This window comes from Oreochromis niloticus, linkage group LG2 (assembly GCF_001858045.2).
Source record: "Oreochromis niloticus isolate F11D_XX linkage group LG2, O_niloticus_UMD_NMBU, whole genome shotgun sequence".
Lineage (NCBI taxonomy): Eukaryota > Metazoa > Chordata > Actinopteri > Cichliformes > Cichlidae > Oreochromis > Oreochromis niloticus.
In genome coordinates this window covers 27,891,542-27,916,838 of record NC_031966.2, presented here as the reverse complement: position 1 = coordinate 27,916,838, position 25,297 = coordinate 27,891,542, and the positions used below count along the sequence as shown (strand labels likewise).

The 25,297-nt window shown below is 40.9% G+C and overlaps 1 protein-coding gene across 4 annotated transcripts in view; it reads left to right on the top strand.

The window, feature by feature from the left end:
- Positions 1–857: 857 nt before the first annotated feature.
- nlgn3a (neuroligin 3a) overlaps positions 858–25,297 on the top strand; it is a 128,637-nt gene continuing 104,197 nt past the window's right edge. For 3 of the 4 annotated variants that reach the window (XM_019367757.2, XM_019367751.2, XM_019367761.2), the window contains exons 1-2: positions 858–1,221; positions 23,883–24,591. In XM_019367757.2, the coding sequence (XP_019223302.1) occupies positions 24,120–24,591 (472 nt within the window). In that variant the 5' untranslated portion in view covers positions 858–1,221; positions 23,883–24,119. Of the gene's footprint in view, positions 1,222–21,031; positions 21,107–23,882; positions 24,592–25,297 lie in introns of those variants that run through there. The other variant, XM_025897395.1, reaches the window with a different exon arrangement.

The following is a 25,297-nucleotide window of genomic DNA, read 5'->3' as shown; positions in this document are numbered from 1 at the left end:
GAAAGAAAAAAAAAGATGATTTCCCAGTAATGAGTATTTGTTTGAAAACAATTATATAATGAGTTCTGTAGCTCTGGAGGAGGTATGTCAAGCCTGAGAGAATTAGCCTGATGATGTCATAATGGCGTAAAGTATGATTTATAATAGAAAGCTTGCACTGGAAACTGACAGCAGGAATAAATGGGGGCTTTTATGATGCTTAGAGACCAATCAAAAGCTGCCTTAGCTCAATACGGCATCCAGTGTTGGTGGATCTGAAGGATTCCAGGCCTAATCTTTACTCACCTGTGCTGCATTGTGTTATATTATTATCTCACTGACTCATACAAAGATGGGAGCTAAATAAATGTCACGTAAATCTTAAGAAATGCATAATAGCTAGTTCATTTATAAATTGAGAAATGCTGGAGCCATCTGAAAATATGCTGTGATAATTTAATTATTTCTAACCAGCCAGTTCAGCATTTATAGATCTCACCTCTCCTTCATTTATTTTTTCTTCGACCTCATCCAAGTGCTTGGATGCCTTTAACGTTTTATCCTCTTTATAAATTGCTAATCTCCCATAGAAATACAATCTTTTTTCAAAACGAAGTTCTCAGAGGCCCCAATAACTCTACAGTCATTATTAAATAGGCTACATACGTGTCTGTCTTGCCTTATAGATTTTGTTCTGGTGAGAAACGTTAGTCCGGCGAGGGGAAAAAAAGGTTATGTTTGATGAGCTGTCAGAGAAGGTAGAGAATAGTTGGAAGGCATAAACCGTCTGCTCCTTTTCATGTATGATGCGTGTGCCCTTGGTTACCTAGTAACTCTCTTCTCCATCTCCAATCGGCGCTCCCGAATATTCATACGGGATAGCGCCGCGCGTCCCCGCGAAGCTCGTGTTGAGCTCAAGAGTCAAGGCAAAGCAGCAAAACGCACCAGGACTAGGAGGAGACTTCCCGCAGAAAAAAAAAGGATAGAAAGAAAGAAAGAAAATTAATCAATAAAATAAAACGTGGGAGAAATCCATTAAAATGACAGCGGAGTGAGGATAATAAGAGCCGTTATTGCTTCAAAGGAAGGTCATTCCCGAAAAACATATAAGCGGTGCGCAGACTATACGGATATTTGGAGTACAGAGAGTCGACTGCGAGTGAAGACCCCGAAACAGTGAAACATTGTCCCGGCTTTTTATTTCCAGAAAGGCATGGGGGGATTTAGATCTCGACAAGGCAGGTGAGTCATTTCATGAGACTTGATGAGCAACTAGAGAAGGGGGAGAAAATCTAAGGCTGTCTGCGTTCTGAGTGACTTGGGGAGATGTGCAGGGGGGAAAGAGGGTATATCGGGATACTTGGATTTATTTTATACGACTTAAGCTTCTATTTTATTTGTGTGCGTGTGTGGAAAAGATTAAGAGTGGGAGCTATTTTCTAACGCAACATCGACGCAGCGCTGTAACCCGGCACGGAGGCACGTATACTTCCAAAACGCATTTGGATTTTGTGAGTTGGACGGACTACCCGGAGTCTTATTAGACGCAGGGATTTTGGATGCTGCTAACTGTCTGTATCTTTTCCTCGCACTGCCATATGTAGCGTGTTGCGATACCAGCGCACGCACGGCAAGCGTCAATGCAGAAAACAAATGCTTGCGATAGACGTCCAGAGCACTTGTTACTTGGGCATAAAGACATCTTGTGCGCGTGATGGGCGCAAGCTCTGTGTCATTGTTCATCCTGTAGCAAGAAAAAACCCCGAAAACGCCAAATGAGTTAATTTTGTGCAAAAACAAGAAATAAAAGGGCGGAAAGAGCGAGCTCTGAACTTTAAGGTACATTTAACAAAGAATTGATGGCTTAAATAGATCAGGGTGGACGCAGATCTAAGATTTTTTTTTTTTTTTTTTTTTTTGGAATGTGATTGGGACCAGTTTGCACCAGGCTACCGACCTCCATCTGAATGAGCAGGATAATCTGCCACGGGGATACATGGGTATCCCCCGTTTCCTATTCCCTTTTTTTTTTAATAACATTTTCTCCTAATTGGTTTGTGGATGATTAGATGAGTGGCTCAGTATAGAAGCTTCAGTGTGAGCTTAACTGGTTATTAAAGGCCATTTTTCTTAGAGTGACAGATTCAGTTCAAAATAACATGTTATCATTGTGGTAGATATATATATCTATATCTATATCTATATAGATATATATGTATATGTTATTCTACTTACTGCTTAACATTTATTTTTATTCATTCCTTTTAACCTTTTGGCTTAATCACATAAAACAAACATTAAAAAAGCAGGAAAAAGTTATGTTTTTTTCCATCTTTAATACCTATAAAAGCTGCAGAACTGAACATATTGCTTGCAAAGACAAGAGTATATTGTGCATAAAGCAGTGTAATGATCTTGTAGGCCACACACGTCTACTTTCCCATACAGTGTGAAATTCCTGGACACATGGCTTCAGAAATATACTATAAATAAATAGTCTGGTTGTTATCAGTGGCAGTAAGAATAATTAAGAGAGAGAGTTGAATTCCAAAGAGAGAGGAGGAAGTGGAAATGTCAAGCAGGAGTTGTCATGGTGATTAGTTGAATAACCAATGTGTCCCTGAAACCTAAACATTTAGGAAGTGATTCAGCCTGTTATTTGGCATGCAAACCACACTGCTGATAAAAGAAGACCCTAATAGATGATAATCGCACAGACACGTAGAATTTCTAGTTTTTGTTGCGCACATATTTTAAAAAAGAAAAAAAGAAAAAAAAGGCCTTGTGAAATTTTGAGCAGGGCTCCTCGAATTCAGTTTTGATTTGCAGGAGAATGGTGTGTGTCTGTGTTGTATGTGGCGCTTCAATATCATGTGAAGAATTATGCATGCTGGTGCTGCTGCTGGTGTTTGTGAATTCTCTTTCTGACCCTTCAGTGTTTGCATTCCAGTCGAGCAAAGTGCTATTTTTTCAAGCTCCCTGCTGTTTTAATATCCATTCTTCACCCTTTTCTGAGATTTTTTTTTCTTTCTGGGATGTACTTGAGCTGTGTAACAATTGTGGCAGCTTAATTTACAACAAAAACTGAGCTTTCGGGTTTCAGCCGTTGGACCGTAATTACAGAGAAAGGCGCTCTCCCAGTGTGTTCATTTGCTAGACAGATTACACTGGAAGGGGTTGGGCCATCGAGAAGCGGTCAACATGTGATCACTGACAGGCACACATGCTGACACACTCCCATAGACACACACGCGCATGCATATGCGCATGCACACACACACGAGTGCAGCATTGAGTCCGTTGTTTACCCTGTGAGTCTCAGGGCTGCTCAAGAAAAGCTCCATGAGACTCTCTGTCTACTGCAAAGGTCAGCGAGGCTTCGTGCTGACCTAACGTGAATACACCTGAGTGTGTCTTGGCCTGACTTAACATGGATGAGCCGCTCATTGGTCTCTGGCCCGAGAGGCCTCTTGTTCCTTAGCCTTCAGTTTCTCTTTAAGCATGGCGCTCCTTATTGCTTTCTCGTCCAGACACATGGGCAGAGGTGTGCAAGCACATGTGCTCCTCTGTGTATACGCGGCGGTGTGTCGTTGCACATATAAGGAAGGCTGTGGAAGGTTATTTGTGTTTTCTAATATTCTTCATTGCGTTTGACGTGTTGTCTCGAAGCAGGCAGGAGCAGGAGCTGAATAATTTCCCAAATGGATACCTCTGACCTTCTGAAAATATGTCCTATCACTGTTTATCCCGCAGCCAAGGAAAGGCCTGTCATTGTTCTAGCGCTGTTCTCACAACGTTGCAACATCGCTCAAACAAAAGCAAGAGGGGAGGTGTGATGTTTGTGAATCTAAAACAGATTAGCTTATTACTACGTTACCAAGCAAGCGTGATAATTGCCTTGGCTTGACTGCTGCTCTTGAAGATCCACAGGTAACAAATGCCTGCCCAAACAGACATAAAGTTTACAGACTTATTTTACTTCTTGAGACTCATCTAGAGAGCAGATTTAGCTTTTAGGTTATTGCTACTTAAAATGTAAATGATTCTGAGTCGTGCAGGGTCTTAATGGTCTCTCACAATGGCTGTGGCGCAGAGGCCTCTGAGAAAGAGCCCAAATCTTCAAAAACCAAGTAAAAATGGGCCTCATGACGTGTCACCCGAGCCCTTTCCCCCTGCCTTTTGCAGACATGGATGTACAGTGACTAATGCAGGAGGATCAACTTGTCTCTTCATGTTTGCTCAGGAGGATGCGCCTTCATCATCATTAAATCACACTCGATATGACTGAATCGCTGCAAAACACCCTGATAGTTTCTCTATTAAACATTAGTCGAAACAAGCGGCGGTGCTCCGTACACTTGTGTCACACTCGTTTCAATAATGAATAAGACGTATTTGTTAAATCAGTAAAAAGATGAAAGAGTGTTTGTTAGACTAACAAAGCGGTTTTGGCCCGAGGCACAAAGATATGCCTCAAGTCTTTTGCACATAACATATTTAACTGAGATATTACATTGTTCATGGCCCAAAAAACATCTCCCCTGACTAACAGGTTTCCCTGCCAAAGACCAATGTCTGCTTAGTAAACAAGATTCTTTTGGACATCGCCATTCTAACTACAAAGCAGATGTCACACAGTATGTCTCCACTCACTGTCTGCCAGAAGTTATCTACTTATTAATTATTTATTAATTAGTCAATTTACTCTCAATAACACACAGACCAAGGACGAAGCCCACTGAGCTATAATCAGGGACAGCCGAACGTGCAGCAGAAGCAGCAGCGGCGGCGGCAGCAGCAGCGAGGAGCTGTTTTTGATTGTTTCCCCCTTTTAACTGAGACTTTTTAAAAATGCATCACACGGAGAGAGAGGCAGCAGGAGCGGGGTGCGGGAGACCATCATGATATGGAAAAGCAAAGTTGTACTTTAAGCTTACGTAAGCTTATGTAAAGTTCACTTCTTTTCATTCATGTGTAACATGCAAACATAAATGACCTTTTTTTTTTTTCTGCTGTGGCATACAAGAATCAATCCACTGAAGCAGTGCGTGTTTCACATTCCACTGACTTTACTTTGCAAATCTGTTGCATTTATTTGTTGACTCTGACTGCGATTTGCATGCTTGCCACATGTGCGTTACATATAGATTTCTGTACCTTTGACTGCTGAGTCATGCACAACTTTTAAAGACAATATATGAGGCTTGCTAGCTCACTTGAAATGTAAAATATCCGTCAGCCATCGTAATATTTAAGGCCGGCCGGAAACGAACAAAGAAGTTAGTCGTTCTTTCTGTGTGTCGTGAGCGACAGGGGTGAAACCCTGCCTGTTTGTTTTCGAAAAGTCACCTTAATCCTTATGATTTAAATCGCATTTTATTTTACCTAATCCGCCCTGCAAATACAGAGACAAGTGACAGGGAGTCAACACGTTTTAATCCCAGGGGATGAACGTTACTGTCCAGGTAAAGTTTAAGTGGCAGAGTGCGCCTTTCCTCTGTCAATTCCTCAGCTTCTTATCCAACTAAGCAATCACTAAGCCCCTTTCTCTCCTCATTTTCTTAACATGGAGTGAGTATTGTGTGGGTCTGGCAGTACACAGAAACACGGGGCTGTCTAATTCATGGGGTAAATTAGTGGAGATAAGGCCTGAGTCAGTACCTCCAGCCTACCATAGATCCCCCGGGGCAGGCTCTTAAGGAGCTTAGTAAAAGCCTGTCGTATGAAGACATGACATGGAGCTGGCTAAATGGGCTACGTTGGAGTGTCTTCCATCAACCTAATATTCATATATGGGTCACTGTCGTTCAGGCTTAATCCCATTCAATTTATTCACTCTTGGTTATTAATTCAGAGTTTTTAGGAAAATATAGCAATGTGCGCAAGCTAGGTGGGGAAAAAGGTGTATTAGCATTTCTTTAATGTAGTTGTGCACCAGAGTGACAGAACACTTAGGCCCACTCATAAGAGTGCGTTGTGTGAGACTATGAGTTTGTGCCACCAAATCAATAATGAATGCTGGGTTGCCCGTAGTAAAAGAACAAGAAAGAGCTCCTCCAGAGTCACTGGGTCACATACACTGGGGAAACAATTAGAGGCTTCTTTGCACTTCACAGTGCTGCAGCTTGTTTTTCTCTCTCTCTCTCTTTTTTTTCATCTGCACGCGTTTCCCGTAATTTTTCTCTAGGGTCCGGCAGCATGTCTGTTCCGCTGTTGAGAAATTACAGACATCGGGTGCAAAGTCTTTTCCAGCCAGAACTACAAAAGGCCATGTCAGGTCCTTGTGATATATGTGGGGGCCATGTGAGGTGGAAAGCATAGTGACGGATAGGACACCAGTCTCGCGGGCGTGCGTTAACCTCATAATGCTGACAGATTACAGATTTAAATATTTTAAATCTCACAGAGCACATGCTCTGGTGATGAAGTGAGTGGAAATGACTGCAGTAATGCAAGAGATTAATAGAGATCCGTCCTCCCTCTCCCCCACGCACACACTCCAACACGCACAAACTTTTCGTCGCAACTGTTCAGCCGTCATAAAATCGCAGATCTCTGCTCTACAAGTCGGTTTTCAATTACAGTTGCTGTATGTTCTTTAGGATAATCTTTCCTTTATTATCTCCCTTCCTTTTGCCTTTTTACTTGGACAGAAACACATACATCTGCTACTCTGGAGAACAAATATTGAAGTTTTACTTTTTTGAAATTATGTTTGGGATTTAGTGAAATGTTGACATTGAGTTCAGCACCATTGTCATGCTAATTCATCTCCTGTTATTCCTTCCTCTCTGAAGACAATGTGGAAATAATGTAAACACATTTATTTGTGTGTGTTTTTATCTAGACACCAGACCTTTCACCTGTATTAGGATTTATTTGTATTTGTTTTTTGAGGGTTTTTAGTATTTTGGATGGCATGTACATTAGGTTAGCCACAGCTCCGAGTTGTTTGAAGCTGCAGCTGACTGAGGCGCTATCTATTTCACTTTTATTATCCATTTCACTATGCTAGCCACTGAGGAGTCTTAAGGCCAGTAGAATATTATGTGTGGGCTTTTGTTTTGTCCCTGTGCAGTTTGTAGAAATACAGCAACTGATTTTTATCAAGGAAAACCCCTAAAAGTAAATACTGAACTACACTGTCTTCATTAATACGTTTCAGTAAACATTGAAATTCAAATTTAGCGCTTCTTTAACTTTCGTGTTTTCGCCCTAATCGTTTATTTTACAGACCAGAAGACCAGAGCAGGCTATAAAATTTCACGTGTAAAGTGTGTGTAATTGCAGAATGTAAGCTCTTCCTCAGGTTATTAAAACCCCTCAAATTCCCCCAAAACAGTGCTGAGCGCGGGTCCTTCGTGTCTTCGGTGGTAGCTGTGTCTCTGCCTGTGCTTGTGCTCGCATTTCCTCCCCATCAAGCTGACTGGAGACTGAATTGCCTGTAGGTGTGAATGTGAGTGAGTGAGTGGTTGTTTCTGTACTATCTTTTTGATGGAGGGAGTCCACTGTGTTTTGGCCTAGTTGTTGTGCAATGCAGTGTAACAGTTCAGCGAATAAATGAATAAATAACATTTATATGTAAATGAAATATCATATAAATGTAATATATAAGCATAGCATTGAGTAAAGCTATAAAAATGCACTATAAATGCCATTGTAATCGTACAAGCACAAGCCATTATATAAAACAATAAGTAGTAAATAAGCAAATCTAATCAGATTCTCTTAATAATGCAGTGTTATGCAGCTTTGGATAATGCTTTGTAAATTTACCTTAATGACATTGCAAACCCTCTGCCTTAATAGGATGCTACCTACTTTGGGACTAGTTTATTTTGGTGCTTACATGTAGACCTGCTCCTCGCTGTCGTCTATTTATATCTCTTGCCAGCTTGGCAATGCTTTCGATAGCCTTTCCCTTTCAGAGAAATTCCTCTATCAAGCTCAGGGCCCATCTGTGCCCATATTTCTCCCAAAAGGAGCCATCCTCCACAATTATAGCTTTCTTCCAATGATACCATCAACATGCCATCACTCTGTGTAAGAACAGCCTCCAGGAAATTGACTTGATATTAATCTGACAAAATTACCAAGAAAGGAAATTAGACTGGGGAATTTTCTCTGGCATCGATTGTGTTTTCAATACAGGATGCACACTTTTCGTGAGTCTTAAAGTTTAAATAACACAACGTTTAGCTATTCGGTGAAAGTAAATGAGCATAAATAAGAAAATCGTTTCTTTGACCTAATATGCTCTCCTTTGATTTGCCGCTGCTCATTACAATGATATGGATCCAGATTTACCTGAGAATCTGGGTCATTACAGAAATAGCCTCGTGACTTACTCCCCTAAGATGGCAGCTGTGATGAATTGGTGGCTGTAGGTCACTATGACAATAATTTGAGTGAAAAAGTGAGGCTGAGGGGAGGAGCCTTATTTTGATGAGCTTTTTGGTTTGAGGTTTTTAATCTAGAAAAAAAAGACAAGTTTTGTTTCTGGGGAGTATGGTGACGTGGGCGAGCACATAAGACCAGGGAGGAATCCTCGAGGCGCTCTTCTGAGCCTTTAAGTAGCACAGATTTGAGGGTTTTGCTAAAACGCCCCAAATTATGTGCTCCAAAAGCCCATAATCGCATATTATTTGCAGAAAGCTGTAAATATGTGGGTTGCTGTTTGAACCTTGACTATTAACATACTGTACTTTTCATGAGCTAAAAGTAAATAGAGCCTCATGGGCTTGTTGTCCAGTGCGAACCTGAAGAGTCGCGCTTGCGTTTTGTCTTTCGAGTCATTACAGCAAGGGAAGGTAGATTTGGGACAAGAGACTCCAGAGCTGTAGTTTCTCTTGTAGTTCCATTGCCCTGGGCTCACCGTGAATTTCAACCCGGTTTAAGTACAGGTGTTGAATGACATAATAGTGGTGGGCAGTTCAGTCCTGAAGCTGAAGAGTGAAATGATACCGTTGGATAGAAATGGTTCTCTGAGAGTAGCAGGAATGGAGAGGGGATCAGAGAGGATAAGAACAAGGACAGAAGGAAGAGGTGAGATTGAAAAGAAACAAGAGGAAAATGGCTAGGGTGGAGAAAGATAAGCCTGGATAAGCCTTTTGACAAGTGAGCTCTGGGCTGGAGAAAGCCAGTCAAACAAAAATCTGCCACGTTTGTTTTATTCATGCTGCGGACAACTACAGCTTTACTATCTTTAAAAAAAAACACACACACACACCAGTACACAAACAAGCAGAATACAAATCCTAGTCAACTGTATCCTGAAGTTTTTCTTCATTCCGTCTTTGTATTTGAAGATTTTTTTTTGATTGAGGCAGATCTCCATACCATATTATTAAATGATTCAATGTTTTCTGACACCCCAGAATTTACTGGCATTCTCATCTCATATGCTCTTTAATCACATCCTCTTTGAATCCAAACCTGCTTCACTCAAATTTTTGCGCATTTAAAATTCTACAGAAGCCTTAACTCCAAAGCAAATGATGACAATACGCATTTATTGTTGAAGTTTTTGGGTTTTTTTTTTGGAAGGCTGGCACCCACCAATACGTTAAATAATGCGATGTCCAATAGAGTTAGGGTTAAGGTTAGCTTATGCTGAAGGATAACAAGCAGGCAGGGTAAAGAGTTTGCATTCTCTGAGCCTCCTCTTGATTTGTATGACCGAGCTGTCTCCTAAGTCTGCTTCTGAAATAAATTATTTAAATGAAGAAGTGTGTGTGTTTTACAGTGCAAAAAGCCATCAGAGCTCTGCAAGAGTACAGATGCATTTCAGTAGGGCTGCCACACTGCTACACATCGTTTTACTTGATTGGATGTTGAAAAAACACCGGAAAGTCATGAGCCATCCTAAACACACACGAACACGCTGCAGCTGGAGACTCCTCGGGGTTGATTCTAATGATACCCATGCGATTTATCCAGCAGATCCACAATCAGTTTGTATATATATTTACAAAAAAATAATAATAAACTGGCCTAATAAGCCATATCTTTGCCTTTGTTTCCCACTGTGCTTTTTGAAACAAGAATGAATAAAGGAACCATATCACAAAGGACGTTGGAAATGTGACATATTTCCTCAGGGATAATTGTGCTTTGTGTCTCCGTGGCCCACTTTTCCTTTATATTGATGCTTAGCTGCACACAAATGACAAACAGCTGCATCACATGTAAAGGTCTTTCTAGTCAAGTCCATTAGCAAAGGTCCAAAGAAGACAACTTGAAAGCAGAATGTTTACTCTTTGCATTTAATTGTTCGACCCAGCGTGAGCGGAATCGTCAAATTGGGTTAAATGAGGATCCTCTGCTTCCTCTGTTTTTTAATCTGAAACGTGCACCCCGTACTCGTGCAAAAACAACAAAATGCTGCCGGAGATAAAAAAGCAACCAAAACAGTAGCGCGCGGATATAGTAGTGAATGGCTTATAGAGGATATTTATGTAATCTGGGGGCACCAGGGCTGACTCAAACCCGACTCAGAGCTGCTGTTGCAGAGAGAGGCCCAAGGACAGTAGCACATTTTCTAAATCCCTGGTAGACACAGAAAGTTAAGACAAGCAGCGCTGCAATAAAACAAAGCCCAACCCATTTATCTGAGCATCCCACACAACCCCTGGCCCAGATTTACAGCCCTGGGCATCGAGTGCTACCAAATCTTCTGGCAGCCACCGCCTCAGATATTGATAGGAAGCGCGAGAATCCCACCAAGGAATTCTGAGCTGGAACTTCCCAAAACATGAGCAGTCCCTTAATGGTCTGGGATCACAGAGCAAAAGAGTATGATATAAAACCTTTTGCACTATAATGAGATTGTAAATTGGTATAACTTGTCATTGATTTTTTTTTCTCCCTTGCTCTGAACCTGTCTAGCAACTATCTATTGCCGTGTGGCATTAAGAGTTTATGGATTGTTTGACAAAGCCAGGTCTTTGATGAGCATTCGCATCCTCCGGAGACGGAAAGCAGACGCTATTCCATTAAGAGCAAAATGCCTTTTGAAAACAAATAAAAACAGGGCCTCTCTCATCATTACATCTAAAGCGCTTAATCCTACACAGAGGAGGCTCTCCCCTCTTCTGACAACCTTTTCTTTGTATCCATCACACGTGGATTTCTTTCTTGGAGCTTGTCTGCATACCAAGTTGGTGATGCTAACCTCTGGATGTAAAGGGCAATCATGCAGCTCTTAGGTTCTGCATGAGGTGCAGATACAGAATCATCATTTCTTTTTTTTAGTTCTAGAAAAGTATAGCATTGAGTTTGAAAGGTGCATTAATTGCAACAACAGGCGCTTTTGTTCCTGCAAAATTAAAGCGTTCCCTTTTTGTGCTGACAATACAAAGAAACTCTGAATAAAAGCTAGAGTAAAAGTTCCCTTATTATTTTTCACACCATTTTTGCAAAACATATATTAAAAAAACAAAACAAAAAACAAATCACCAGGCACATAAACCCACACTGAGATTTACCTACATACAGTTTCCATTCACCAAAGAGGTAACAGTTGTATTGGTAACAGTTGACATGCCAGTTTTGGTCCTAAGGGCTCTGCTTTTAGTGTCTGTGAAAATTGCAGGAAGGCCTTGTAGTCACATGAAATTTTACAGCAGGCATGGAGGCACTCTCATTGTTGTGTTTGCTCCTCGCAGAAGCTCCAAGGCTCTTAAGCTAGAAAACAACAATGGCCCCGTTGTTCTGTCTCCTCTACATTCATCCCTGGTAAAGGGAACATAAAACTCCCTTCCCTCTGCGAGCCCCCGCTACTTGCACTCGTATCGGCGCAGTTCAGGCACAGAGGAATAGTTTTCAAAGTGTCACCGTTTAGGGCATGGTTTGGATGTCAGCAGTGAAATGAATAAATAATGTACCCTCCAGTCTCATTTGATGTAGCGGGATCTGATCTGATATGACTTTTCATTCGAGCTAGCTAACATCCAGATGTTAGAGGAAAAACTTTTTTTTTTACCCCCCTCTTAGGTTGCTAATGAAACACGGAACAGGAAAGGATGTTTAGAAAAACAGGCGAAAAATAATAAGAAGAAAAGGGGTAAAAAAGAGGCAGATCAAGGCGAGTTTATTTTAGAAGAATTTGGAAATCAGTGTAGATGTGTGATCAAAGTTATGCATGGGTTCCCATACAGTATCTACAGTATGTGCTGTCATTGCTCTGGGCTTCGTTGGTGCAGAGTAGGCACAGAATAGGAAGGGAGATTCAGCATCCAGTGTGTGTTTGGTGCAGTTTTTGAGGAAGTGCAGACAACCCGAGGCCAAATTTGCCTGCAGTGTTTGGACATGGCCTACTTCTAAGCGTGCAGTCATTAATGTGGTCTTCTACTCTGCTTAAAGTGCACAAATGGGATTTTAATTCATGCCATATGCATAGTGTCTGTGCTGTAGCTTCCCGTTCTGTTAAATTCAAAGATTTTACCTTAGAGTACATATGGTGAGGTCAAAATATCACTGGTTTCACATCCTATCTTATAATACAACCTTGAGTACCCTCAGCGAGCTGCCGCATCTGAGGACGTATGTGTTCAGCCTACTCTTGTCTTATGGACTTTGTAGTGCCTGTGTGTGTGTTTGAATAATGTCCTGCAGGAGACACTCTAAGTACAACGTCTAGGACTTAGGCGTCAGCAGTAATATCAGGGCAACTTCTCCTCTCCTCTCCTCTGTGTGCAATGGCATGGGGATATTACAGCATTAGAAAGCATGAATTATAGCCGTATTGTTTAGCTCAGTGTCAGGGGACAGAAACGTGTTTCTGCTATCACCATGGCATCAGTCAAAAGCTAGAAAAAAAGGAATGGAAAGATTATGAAATGCTTTTTAAGTATATCCCTCAGCATGCTAGTTTTGGACACTCCTGATAAATTTAGGCCAATTTCACTGAATAATGGTATATTGAATTAGGATGCCACATTTGTCAGAAACTATTTTGAGCTTAAGGCAGTTCTCCTGTTTGATCTGAAGGCTGCTGTACTACTATAGAGCCAGGTACGACTGGGTATTCTGCATCACAGTGAATGGATCTGAGCATTTCCCAAAGACGGGCGGGCGGTGAGACCAACAAGTACAATAACAAAGGATGCATTACCTAATAGAGTTGGCAGAAATGCAGAGTTCAGGGTAGTCTGATAAAGCTGGGTTACAGTACTTTTAATCAATCACTAAGAACACGAGCCAATTTAGGAAGGAGCCTGACATTCAAGCTAGGCTTTCAGACAGGATTAGAAATAGTGAATAGAGAGTAAACATATCTGCCAGGGCTAGCTGAAAGGACTGCTGTCAGGGGACAGCGTTCCCTCCTCCACGTGTGATATTGAGGCATGTCTCCTTCATCCGCACCCACCCCCAACTCCTCCAGCCAACCCTAACCTCCCTGTTCTAACAGTAACAGTCTCATTTACCAGCTTTGCTCCTGAGATATTTTCTTCCAGTGAATTCAGATCAGTGTTAGCAACAAGACAAAGATGGTTGCCTCTGCTGTTTATGCTATCCCTTCAAGAAAAGGCACTGTCATTTAAAATGTCCCTCTGAGCTCATCATCACGTGGAGTCTCCAGACAGACTAATAATATCTAGAATATCAGGGTGAGCATGCAATGAACAGAGAAATACAGCTGCTTTTCTAAAAGACAACTGGGAGAGACACTGGTTGGAAATAATAATAATAATAATCCACAGCGCCTTTTAAATGTTTACCATACATTTTTGGAGGCTGGAGGTTTCTGTTGACTTTTGAGTTTTATAATTTAAAATTTGATATAAAATGATTTTGATGTTGATTTTTATGGAACAGAAATTGGAACACTTACTGTACCTTAAAGTCCAACAGTCGCCTGTGTGGGATCAATGTGAGAAGCAGCCAGTGGCTGTGACGGTGCTGGATAAAGGGGATGCTTTAGCTATGGCAGCTGTCTGTCCACATCTCCTCTAAACTCACTCGGCTTTAGCTATAATTAAGCCTATAATGCGATGAATGACGATGTAAATGCCCAAACCATATTTACATGTAAAAATGCAGATTATTACTGGATTGAAGATAATGCCGTCAGGAATTTTTGTTTCTGATGTTTTGTGGGTTTTCGTCTTCATTCATCTGTATTCAGGCTGTCCGGATGCTAAGTACATCACATCTTCTTTTGATCTTTTGTAGATTGGAAAGCATCGAAGGGAATACCAGACAGCCTCTGAAATGTCAAAGATTTGATGTTAAATAGTTCTTCTGAATATTAAAGTACTATTAATTTCTTAAACGCCTCCTATTAATGGCTGATAGAGGCCACGTAGAGCAGTATTAGTCCGTTTGGTCTTTGTTTATGCTGAAGATAAAGGTCACCCCCTCATTAGAGCAGCAGCATCTTTTTTGATGTTGTGATATACATAGTAATCAAGTGTGGCTCACCTTGCTGTTTACTGTTGACCTTTAGTTAAAAGCACATCACTGTCGGGTTGTTTCAAAACTTAATTATGCTCCCATAAAACTCCTGGCATCATGTGTAGACCTCATTTAATCTTCTGTCATTAGGCTACAGTAACCCTGCGCTCCTTCTGTAAATAGGACCCCCCCCCTCCACCACCATGTTCTCAGATCCATTATTTTTTTTAGTAGTGTGGGTATATGCGCTTTGGGTTTTGCCGTATCAAACACACTTGTGTACATCTCTGCTTCCAGCTTTGTATTCAGAAATTCTGCTTGTCACACAACAATACACTCTGGCACCTCTCACTTCTCTGCAACTACCAGACATTTGCATGTCAATAACATCATTCTACCACTGTGCTTTTGGCATCTGTGAAATACTCTGCAAGGAAGCCAAGTAGTCGCAGTGTTTGAAAGGAAACATCACAATAATGTGTCGTGTGTTGCCGCTTTCATTAACATGTTATTTTCTCACAATTCACCTTGGCTTAATTGTTCATCAATCACAATTAAGGACTCTCAGGCATATGATTTAGGACCGCTTAAGAAGAACAGCTAACATTTAAGTACATGTCTCCGGGGAGAAGGTGAAGCTATTTCTAAGCTGCTCTATATGCTGCAGTGGAGTCCCGTTACAGAAACGGCACGCTCGTAGAGACTCTGATGCTTTCAGATCAAAACATTTAAATTGCCGTAATTTATGTTCTCGAAGTAAGTCTTGAGTCAGACATCATATTTTACCTGAATGTGGAATATCGCTGTTTCCAAATTACTGCTGCAAATGCTAAGGTACTTAAGGCATTATTAGCTCATTAATTTAACAAGTAGCATCTGGGTCATGTCTCTGCTTCCTATATGTATAATTCTGTAAGTCGTTCGCACCGAATGATAAAGCTGATCTTTGGATTCTCAGTCAGAGCCGCAGCCTACTTACCTTAAATTACTGCTCTTATTTAGCTCATTAGGCCACGGAAAGATTCATTTTCCCAGCATACTTACAGTATATGTTCATGCAGATGCACAAAGCCACAGTGGTGCCCCAGAGGCCTTCTTCGTCTTCGTCTTTTTTTGCAAAAAAAAATTAATGAATTTCACATTCTTTTGGACAAGATGATCTGAATTTTTAATCTTCGTCTCGAGAAAACATAATTCAAAATGCAGTGGATGAAAGTGGTGAATTACATGCACTCAGCACAGGGCTCCACTGCTTTTCTGAAATGGTGCAATTTTTTTTTTTTGCACGGGATGATCAGCTATTCAAAGCACTGTGGCATTATATGGTTTGCAATGTTTCTGTGTTCTTTTGTTTTTTACTTGTTATTATTATTATTTTTTATTGGAAGGTGGTGGGTGTTTGGGGCATTTGCAAGAATTTCTTTTGTCTGCTCCTACTGAGAGATATCTACTAATGATTCCTATTTCAAATGTGTATTTTATGCAGTTTGTTACTTTGTTATTATAACTGTTCTTCTTCTTTAGCTAGTCTTTTGTTTTTTTTAAAGCACTGCTCAGTCTGAGTTCATTTAAATGCGTATTAGTATTTGATACTGGCTCTGCAAATGGTTTTTTGTAGGGCAACGAATGAATGGTTGCTTTAACCCAGAGTAGAAGAGTCAATACTGGCCATAGGAGCTGATCCATCTAAGATTTTATAATGTGGTGCCAATGAACTAGGAACCCTGATTGCGAGAGATCAACTCCCTGTTGTAATTACCAGCCAGACCTCAATTAACTCAAAGCAAACCCTCAGTTCAAGTCTATATGTTTGTTAAGTGTTAATAGCTGCTTTAAGAAAAATGTTTCCCCACTCCCATCCACTTAGGCCAGTCTGATCAATGTGCAGTGTACTGCATATTGTTAGATGCATTACTTAAAATGACATACTTTAAGTATTCAATACAGAGTTTAAATTGGAAATAAGCCATTTATCCCCACCGATATCCCCATTAATCTCTATAACTATAATCAATCAGTGCAAATTTAAGCGTTTTCTTCTCAGGCACTAACTGCCAGGGAACTCCAGGACAAGCATTTAGCCAAAAGAGTGCAGCAAAAGTAATACACAGCAGTTCACATTTGAAGCAATGGTCATAAACTTACACTTGCTTTATATACGTAGTGCCATGCCTGTACTGTTCAGGTTCCCTGCTCTTGCCTGAATTTTATTAGGAAAGAATCCCAGAAGGCTAAAAATCCATCCTCTTTTCCACTGTAAGCCAGAAATTGATGTTTGTGCTGCCATGTTATACGTGCTGTCCTCACAGTGGAGGAGATGAAGGAAGCTGTTTGAAATATCTGCTGAATTCTCCTTGGTATGCTCGAGTGGTTCCTCTACAGGAACTCAGTTATGTTCCACATACGTTAAAGCGAGCCCAATCAAATGATTTTTCCACTTCACAGATGTAGGATGATTTGACCAACTATGGAAAACAAACCATTCAGAAAAATGTTCGTTTTAGTAAATTGGACATCCCATGGTTGCAGTTCTAATGCGCTGATTTACATAGTCAAGTAGCTAAATGACTACCCACCAACCACCTAAATGAGTGATTACATTGTTTTCTACACCAAAATTATAAACACTCAACAGGCATGTTGCGAGGTTCCCCTTTTCAACTGCTCGTTAAAACAAAATCAGCCAATCAGAGGCAACTCAGTGCATTTAGGCGTGTAGATATGATCAAGACAAAATGCTAAAAAGTTCAAATTGAGCATCAGAGAAAGGCGATTAAAGTTACTTTGAATGTGATTGCTCGTGGCAGTGTTCAGCAGTTTATGAAACTGCTGATCTACTGGGATTTTCCCACACAACTATCTCTAGGATTTACAGAGATTAGTCCACAAAAGAAAAGAATATCCTGTTTTCAGAGCGAAATGTCTTCTTGATGCCAGAGGTCAGAGGAGAATGGCCAGAGTGCTTCAAGCTAGGAAGCTTGAAGCACTCTGGCCTCAAAGCAGTTGGACTACAGCAGGAGGAGAGCACACCGGGTACCACTCCAGTCAGCTAAGAATAGGAAACTGAGGCTACCATTGCCACAGCCTCACCAGAATTGGGCAAAAGAAAACTGGAAAACATCCCCCAATAAGTCACAATTTCTGCTGCAATATTTGGATGATAGTGTCAGAATTTGGCATCCATCCTTGTATCAACAACTTAGGCTGTGATATGATGGTATGGTGGTGGTGGTATGATGGTATTGGGATATTTTCTTGGTAACACTTTTGACCAATTAATACCAAGTGAATATCATTTGAACACCACAACCTACCTGAGTGTTTTTGCTGATGATGTCCATCCCTTCATGACCCCTGTGATCACATCTTCTCATGACTGCTTTTAGAAGGATAAAGCTCCATGTCACAAAACCCCAAATCATCGCAGACTGGCTTCCTGAAGATGACAATGGATTCATTGTACTCAGCTGTCATCAGATCTTAACACCTTTGGGAGGTGGTGGAATGGGAGACTGGTATCATGAATGTGCAGCCAGCAAATCTGCAGCAAGTCTGTATCTCGTTCATGTCAATAGGAACAAAAATTCTGAGAAATGTTTCCTGAACTTAGGTTAAATCTATACTATAATGAATTAAGGTAGTTCTGAAGGCAAAAGGAGATCCGAATGAGTGAGATGTGCCTTGCTAGTAAACGGGATACTGACGAGTGTATGTGTTTTTAGAATAATGATACTCCAGCATTTAAGTGTATGTTGCATATTGCTAATGAGAATATTTTCGCTGTTGTGCGACTTTGTCCGTGACAAAGGCATCTTCGACTTAAAGGATCAACATTAATATGTAATCACACAGTTATGCAGTGAAAAGTGAAAAGTATTACATAAACAAAATCACAGGATTTTAATTGTCACTGTTATGGTCAAAGACTTAACTCAGGCCACCTTCATCTTCTGCTCTTTGGTAAGCAGTGCTATGAAGCTGTGTTGGCAGGGTGATGGAAACTGCACACAAAAGACTTTGTCAAGAGAACAGATCTCTCCCTGCAATCGGCATCTGTGGGAGCTTGGATAATGAGTATGCCATGTGTAAAGCCGTAATGTGTTTACATACGGCTAGATTAGAGACGGACCCAATACTTGCCCCTGCGGTTTCTCAACGAATCCCTGTGGGCTACTTGAGTGATTAGCTACTTTAAGAATTTTCAGTAGGAGTGTCTTGTGGGACTCTGTAGGGGATCAATAGGAGTTGGGATGATGAACTGTTTGGGAAATTTACGTATATATCATTTTTTTAAAATGTAAACTCCTCCGTCCTTTCCCATCTAATTGAGATGGTTAGCTCTGATTAATATCCCTGTACCCCCACATATTGTTTCCCACATCATATTACTTACTAAACTGTATCTGACACTCAGAGGCATACACACACACACACACACACACACACAAATTCAAGTGAAAGAGAAAGAGGCAATATAGATGTAAGAATGGGCTCTCTGGCTCGACTCGCAGCTTTAAAACTTCTAGATCAAATCTGTCCCTATCATTTAAGTCTCGAAGAGCAAACAGTTGTTTCAAGCACCGTCAGCAGTTAACAGAATGGCCATTATTTATTTGCTGTGCAGCCGCAGAATTCATCTCAACACGTGCTCACCTGGAATCTGTCTTTATTTGGCTTGCCAAGCCCATCTTTCTGCGTTTCCTTGACTGCTCGGCTGGTGATGATAGTCATGGACGCCTTTATCCAGCACTTAGGGGAAGGGGTGGAGACGCACAGCTTAGCAGGTGGCCACAGCCGCACCATTGTCGTCTCCCATTTGCTTCTTTAAAAATATGTCAGCATCACCGCGGTGATTAGCAGTCAGTATGTGCCGCGTTTTTGTCCTTGATTTAGTGCCAAATCTCCTAAGTAATAATGACTGCACAACTCTGTCTGACGAAAAAAGGAAGAGAAGGGAAGAGTGGCCCCTTATTGCTCACTGCACTGGTTCCCAGCAGGAGCCTTATGATGCCGCAGTTTGGTTTTGACATTTTGTGAATGTTGTTTCTGAAACATGCCAATCTCATTGATTTAATATGGCATGCTGTTTTTGTCAAGCCCAGGAGCTTATATAAAGAGTGTGTCTGTGAGCTAACACATGCACAGTGTGCATACATTCATCACTGATTTTGGTGTATAAAGATCCCTTGCATATTTGAAACAAACATGTATAAGCAGACCATTTAGAGAGATATGTATTTTTCACAGTATTGAAAAAAAAAGACCAGAGAGTAATCCTGTCATAAAAAGAGCTTGTCTCAAAAAGTGGCCTTAGCATCTTTCGGTAGCACAAATCAAAGATAAAGACATTTTTAACAAGTTCAAGCTAAAGTTACCACCTGGTTACTTTGGTCTGCTTTCCATTATATCGACTGTTCCTTAGAAGCACAAGAGTTTTGTCTGTAAAATGGGATTAGCTCATTCAGTATAATGATTTAAATGTCTACTCATTATTTATTATTTACTTATTTTGCCCATCCTTTCATGATAATACCAAGGTATTACAATGATTTGTATAATTATCCAGGTAGCACACAACATTGTTGTTGACAAGCACCGTCAAGCTCTAGACAAGCTAGACAAGCTCTGCCTGAGTTTTTGAAAGTTTTCCAAATGGCATAGGCTCCAGCCCTCGTGCAACCCTGAATTGGATAAGTGGCAGAGGATGGATGGATGGATGGAAAATAGTAGCACTCTATCTTAGATTTTTGCTCCTCCCACTGGTTGACCATGAGCATGTGATGTCACATGGGTAATCGAATGTGCAACTCAGAGAATCTGGGTTGAATTGGCGATCTTCGATTGATGCTTTAAAACGCTGACCTTCAGTGGGCTGCCCTAATCATTTTTTGCATCACATTACATTGTCCCTCGGTTTCCATGTAACAGCGCTGCATTTGTAATCACTGATTACACCCTCTGAGGTCGGGATGGCTCACTTCATTTGAAGTTAGATGTTCCAGAAGACTAATGCAGCTTTTGTGAATGCTTTTGTTGCAGACTAGTTACTATAATAACAGAGTGTGGCGAGTCAGATGCTCCATCTACTCAGAACTCTTATTGGTTCCTTTTTTATCAGAGTCCATTCAGCCTCTCTCTAAGGGATGTTGGAGCGTAGGAGTACATTTGGCTCAGACTTTTATTGCGATGCAGAAATCTCTCTGCTGTAGGAGAACAAAGGGTCTTCTACAGTAAGTGTGCACGGCTCTGGACTCAGACCAATATAAAGAGAAATAAAATGTACTTTTTTTCTCTTCTATATATGAGATCTGTACTCACATGATGCACCAGTGTGGTCATTTTGAATAATGCTAAATATGATTTGGACTGCCAGAATTTAACATGTCCCATTAATCAGGCACTGGAGAATTGGGGAGGAGGGTGTTTAATGGCATGTACTTGGTGGAGTGCCGTCTTGCATTAAGGGCTAATAACCTGACTTAGAGTCAGCACAGCACCCACCTACCCATACTCCCCCTCTCCTTCCGCCTCCATCACTCCAGCTGTATTTATTACGGGCTGCAAGGCCACAGTGATGAGACGATCAATATTTCTGGGATGATGAGGGAGAACTCATGCAATCGCTCTCTCTCTCTGTTTCTCCCTTGGCAGTGCTTCAGCAGGTAGAGAGATCAAAGCGGAGGACCTCTGAGATGCTGTTGGAGAAGAGACTGATGAAGTCCTCTGTGCTGTGTGTCCTCTAAACACACACACTCCATCACACTGTCCTATGTCCTTGCTATGTCCTGATTAAAAAGTTTGACCTGATGTATTTTATCTTGACTAGAATTAGTCCCATCACTCCTGTTCTCAGACGGTGTGAGAAAATCCAAACAGAAAAGACTTCATTTAAAATTGCGATGGAAAATTGACTATCTGTGTATCTGCAAATGTGTGAATGGATGGCCTTTATGAAGCCTCCTTTGTCAAGCATTTCTGTTTTTTCAGGGAATCAATATGTGGAGCTTTTTTATGGCATAACTTGAAATCAAACACAAATCATGTGCAATTGAAGCAGAAACTGTTTTTGAAAAACAACCTGACATATAGGCCTGGCCATTAGCTGCTGTCATTAGAATTTAATAGTACTTATTTACTTAGCTTTACTGCAATGTATCCTGCCGTTATGAAGACTAGAATACTAGGAAAAATCTGTTTTAGAAATAGTTGTAGTGGTATTTATTTGACCCTATGGTAATTTAAAAGTATAGTTTGTGGTGCTTTTGTTTTTTGTAAAGGATGTGGACGACATTGTATTGGTATTAATAGGCTGGATATGAATAAGGTGGAGTGACTGTTAGACGTACAGCAAATTTATTTTAGTGTATCTCTAAAATATATATATCCATATAGTAGGATTTCGCGCAAGGCTGTTGTATTGAATAGAACAACATTGTAACGAATTACTTTAAAAAGCAGGAAAAAAAATCATCAGCAAGCTGCTGTGTGTATTTATGGTATAATGCAGTATTTTTTCTTCGGTGAACACAAGAGCAAACGTTAAGCTTCAATAATTTATTTAAGTTCTGTGATTTTAAGTTTAGTTACTTTGTGTTTAAACTTTAATTACTTGAGATGCAGGACATGGTTTCTTGGTCAAGAAAATAAGCCACAATGACCAAAACACTTAGCATTTGGTTAGTTCTCATCTTGAATATGGCAGCATTCCCATAACTATGCAGTGTAAAGAGTGCAGGAAGTTCAAGTACATGTTATTAGATTTTACAGTAATAAACTTTTCAGTATGGTTGCAGGCAAGTTATCAAAACTATAATGTGAGACTTGTATTGTATATGGCAAACTACTGTGATTTTTCAATTCTTTTACAGTAATAAGCTGTTGATATAGAAAACAATAACTGTAAAATAGGAGTTCAAATTTGATTGCTGTAGCTGACGGTGCTTTGCTGTTAGTTAATGGGGAAACTTCTTACAGTGTGGTTTTTATTTATCATGCTTTTGCAGGTTATTTCTTATAGAGCTGTGTTTTCACAATATCTGATTATGTTCAAGTGTTTCACATTAGCTCGGCCTTTGAATGCTATGGAATTGGTTTATTGTAGGTCCATGTCTTGTGTAAAATTTACATAATAAACAAAATGCTTTATATAAAACACACTCACACAAACACACACACACACACAAACACACACACACACACACACACACATATATATATATATATATGAGTGAAGTGAGATAGCTTTTTTGCTTCTGGTACAGGGATCCTACTGAGCAGGGACCTGACTTTGTCAGATTGGCTTTTTTTGAATTTTGAAGCCTTTTCCACCATTTGCCCCCCAGCAATGAATACCTTTTAGTCCCCACATTGGATATGGATGTTTTTTTCGTGTATTATCATTTAACAGGGAGTCTGTGTGCCGCAGTCTCTGAGCAGAATTGTCCAGCACACACGTTCCATTTATCCAAGTATCATTGAAAGTGGCCTGATTTTAGGTATTTACTAAATATGTGCATGCACGTATGCATTATGTTTTTGATCTGAAGTGAGGTTTTGCATATACAACTAAGCATATAGATTTCACCGGCAGACTGTCTGCTGATCCACGGCTGCGGCGGATGGTAATAGCTGCCTAGCGATAACAGCACCTCCAGAAACGTCAGGATTGGTTTCTCTCAGCGGTTAGGTGCCCTCCAACGGCTGCTGATACATTATAAATCATTTACACAGTCATTTTGGAATGCAATATCCTTCTCTAAATGCTGGCTTTTCTTCTCCATTGTTATTAGAGCAAACTCTGCAGTAGGCACACAAGGTTGAGAGGGACCCTAAGCCACAGAAATTGAAAATTGATCAAGCAGCGTGGGAAGGTGTTGTTACTGGTTCACCCTGGGACTGTTGATTAGCATTTGCAGCGCTGTCACTGGAGGGACCTGCTGCCTGTAGCGAACATCCTCCCCTCCCCTCTTTTGTGTTCATCCCAAAAAGTGATCTCTTGAATGAGCAAACAACAAGAATGACATTTAATTTATACCTTGTGCATAACTACTCCAAAGGGCTACGCAGTGAAAAGGCTGCCAACATTAAAAATGACATGAAATTTTTATCGTGTTATTACGCGTGTATGACTCCTACTGCTAGTTTTACCACTGCCTTTTGTCTAAATATTAACTGTTAATATAAACGTCAGACTGTAAAGTAGAGAATAATTACCTACTGACAGCTGATGGCTTTCACACTTCAATTGTCCTGTTAGCATTATTTGGTACATCTTGACAAGTTACCCAACACTTAATTGCAATATCCAAGTCAAAGACAGGTTCTTGATTATATGGATTGATGATTGCACTAAGAGCTCTGTCATGTTTATGTGAGCCATTTTTATGTCATGACTAAAAAATAAAAAAGGACTCAACAAGTGGATAAAAATGACTGATTGGAAAAGGGAGCAAACTAGTGGGTTTTCAAGGAACTGTCATTAATTTTTCTGTCCTCTTCTTTTGTAGCACTGGTTAGAAGATCTCACGAGCGGAGGGAGGACAGTGAATAAGGACCTCGCCACAGACAGGAACTGCGCAACTTTGACTGTCTCATCTGTAAGCTGGTGGGCTCCAGTATCCCAGCTGATGACTGTCCCTCAGGTGGCTGGACTACAGGGCTGAGTGGGAAGCCTGTGCATTTGCTGAGGGCGGTGCCCTGGCTTGTATGTTGGTCACTTGCACTTGTACTCGCTCACAAGGACCATGTGGTTTTCTCCCGGGAGAAATCGTTTCCCCTCGCAGAACTGGCACGGTGCCTATAATTGCACCAATTTCAACGTGTCCTTGTGGGTGTTAAGTTTTTGTTGGTGCTTTGCGGCTGTGAGCGGTCAGAACTACCACCCCACTGTGAACACACAGTATGGGAAACTCAGAGGGGTGAGGGTCCCCCTGCCTAGCGAGATTCTCGGGCCGGTCGACCAGTATCTGGGGGTTCCGTACGCTGCCTCCCCCGTGGGAGAAAAACGCTTCATGCCCCCGGAGCCTCCATCTTCCTGGTCAGGAATCAAGAACGCCACCCATTTTGCTCCTGTCTGCCCTCAAAATATACACAATGCCGTGCCAGAGATAATGATGCCGATATGGTTCACTTTCAACCTGGATATAGTTACCACATACATACAAGATCAACATGAGGATTGTCTTTACCTAAACATCTATGTTCCAACAGAGGATGGTGAGTGTGTCGAGTACACAGGAAGAAACCAAACCTCTCCTCCTCTTCTTTCCTGTCTCTGCTTCCCACTTCCTTCTGTCTTCTTCTCTAAGATTTGTGCCACCTTTGTTTTTTGCGCGAAGCATGAACCGTTGTTTAGCGCATGCTGTGTCCGTGTCCATCATCCGACATCCCATCTTGACTAGATCTCTCATTTAGTCTTTTCATCAACTCTCCCCTTCCATGCCACTGTTAGAGGTTCCTCTTTTGATGACTAAATGACTTCTTAAATATGACTTATTGAGAAAAATAAATAAAAGAAAACGAAATCTAATCAGACATGAAACAGATTGGAAATACTCGGTGCACCTTCCTACCCTCACTGTCTTGATTGTTCTGGGGATATTAGCAATTAGTAGCCTGCCTCATAAGTGAATGATCTTCTGTAGGGTTGGTGAAATATTCTGTCTGGTACATGAGAGGCCTGTGGCATCAGCCTGACCTATGTAAGACCCTTTACTCTCCTTTCTATTTCCAGTTTGTCTTTCCACAAAGAGAAATGCAAGAGGAGACTTTGTGCAAAAAGGCAAACACAGATTGGGAATTTGTGAAGACTCACATTGCTAAAAGTGTTTGATTTCTATATATCTCTTTTAAACAGCCCCTATTCTTTATCACTTGAAGGAGAGCCACACAGGAAAATGGGCTTGAAATGTTAAGTGCTCTG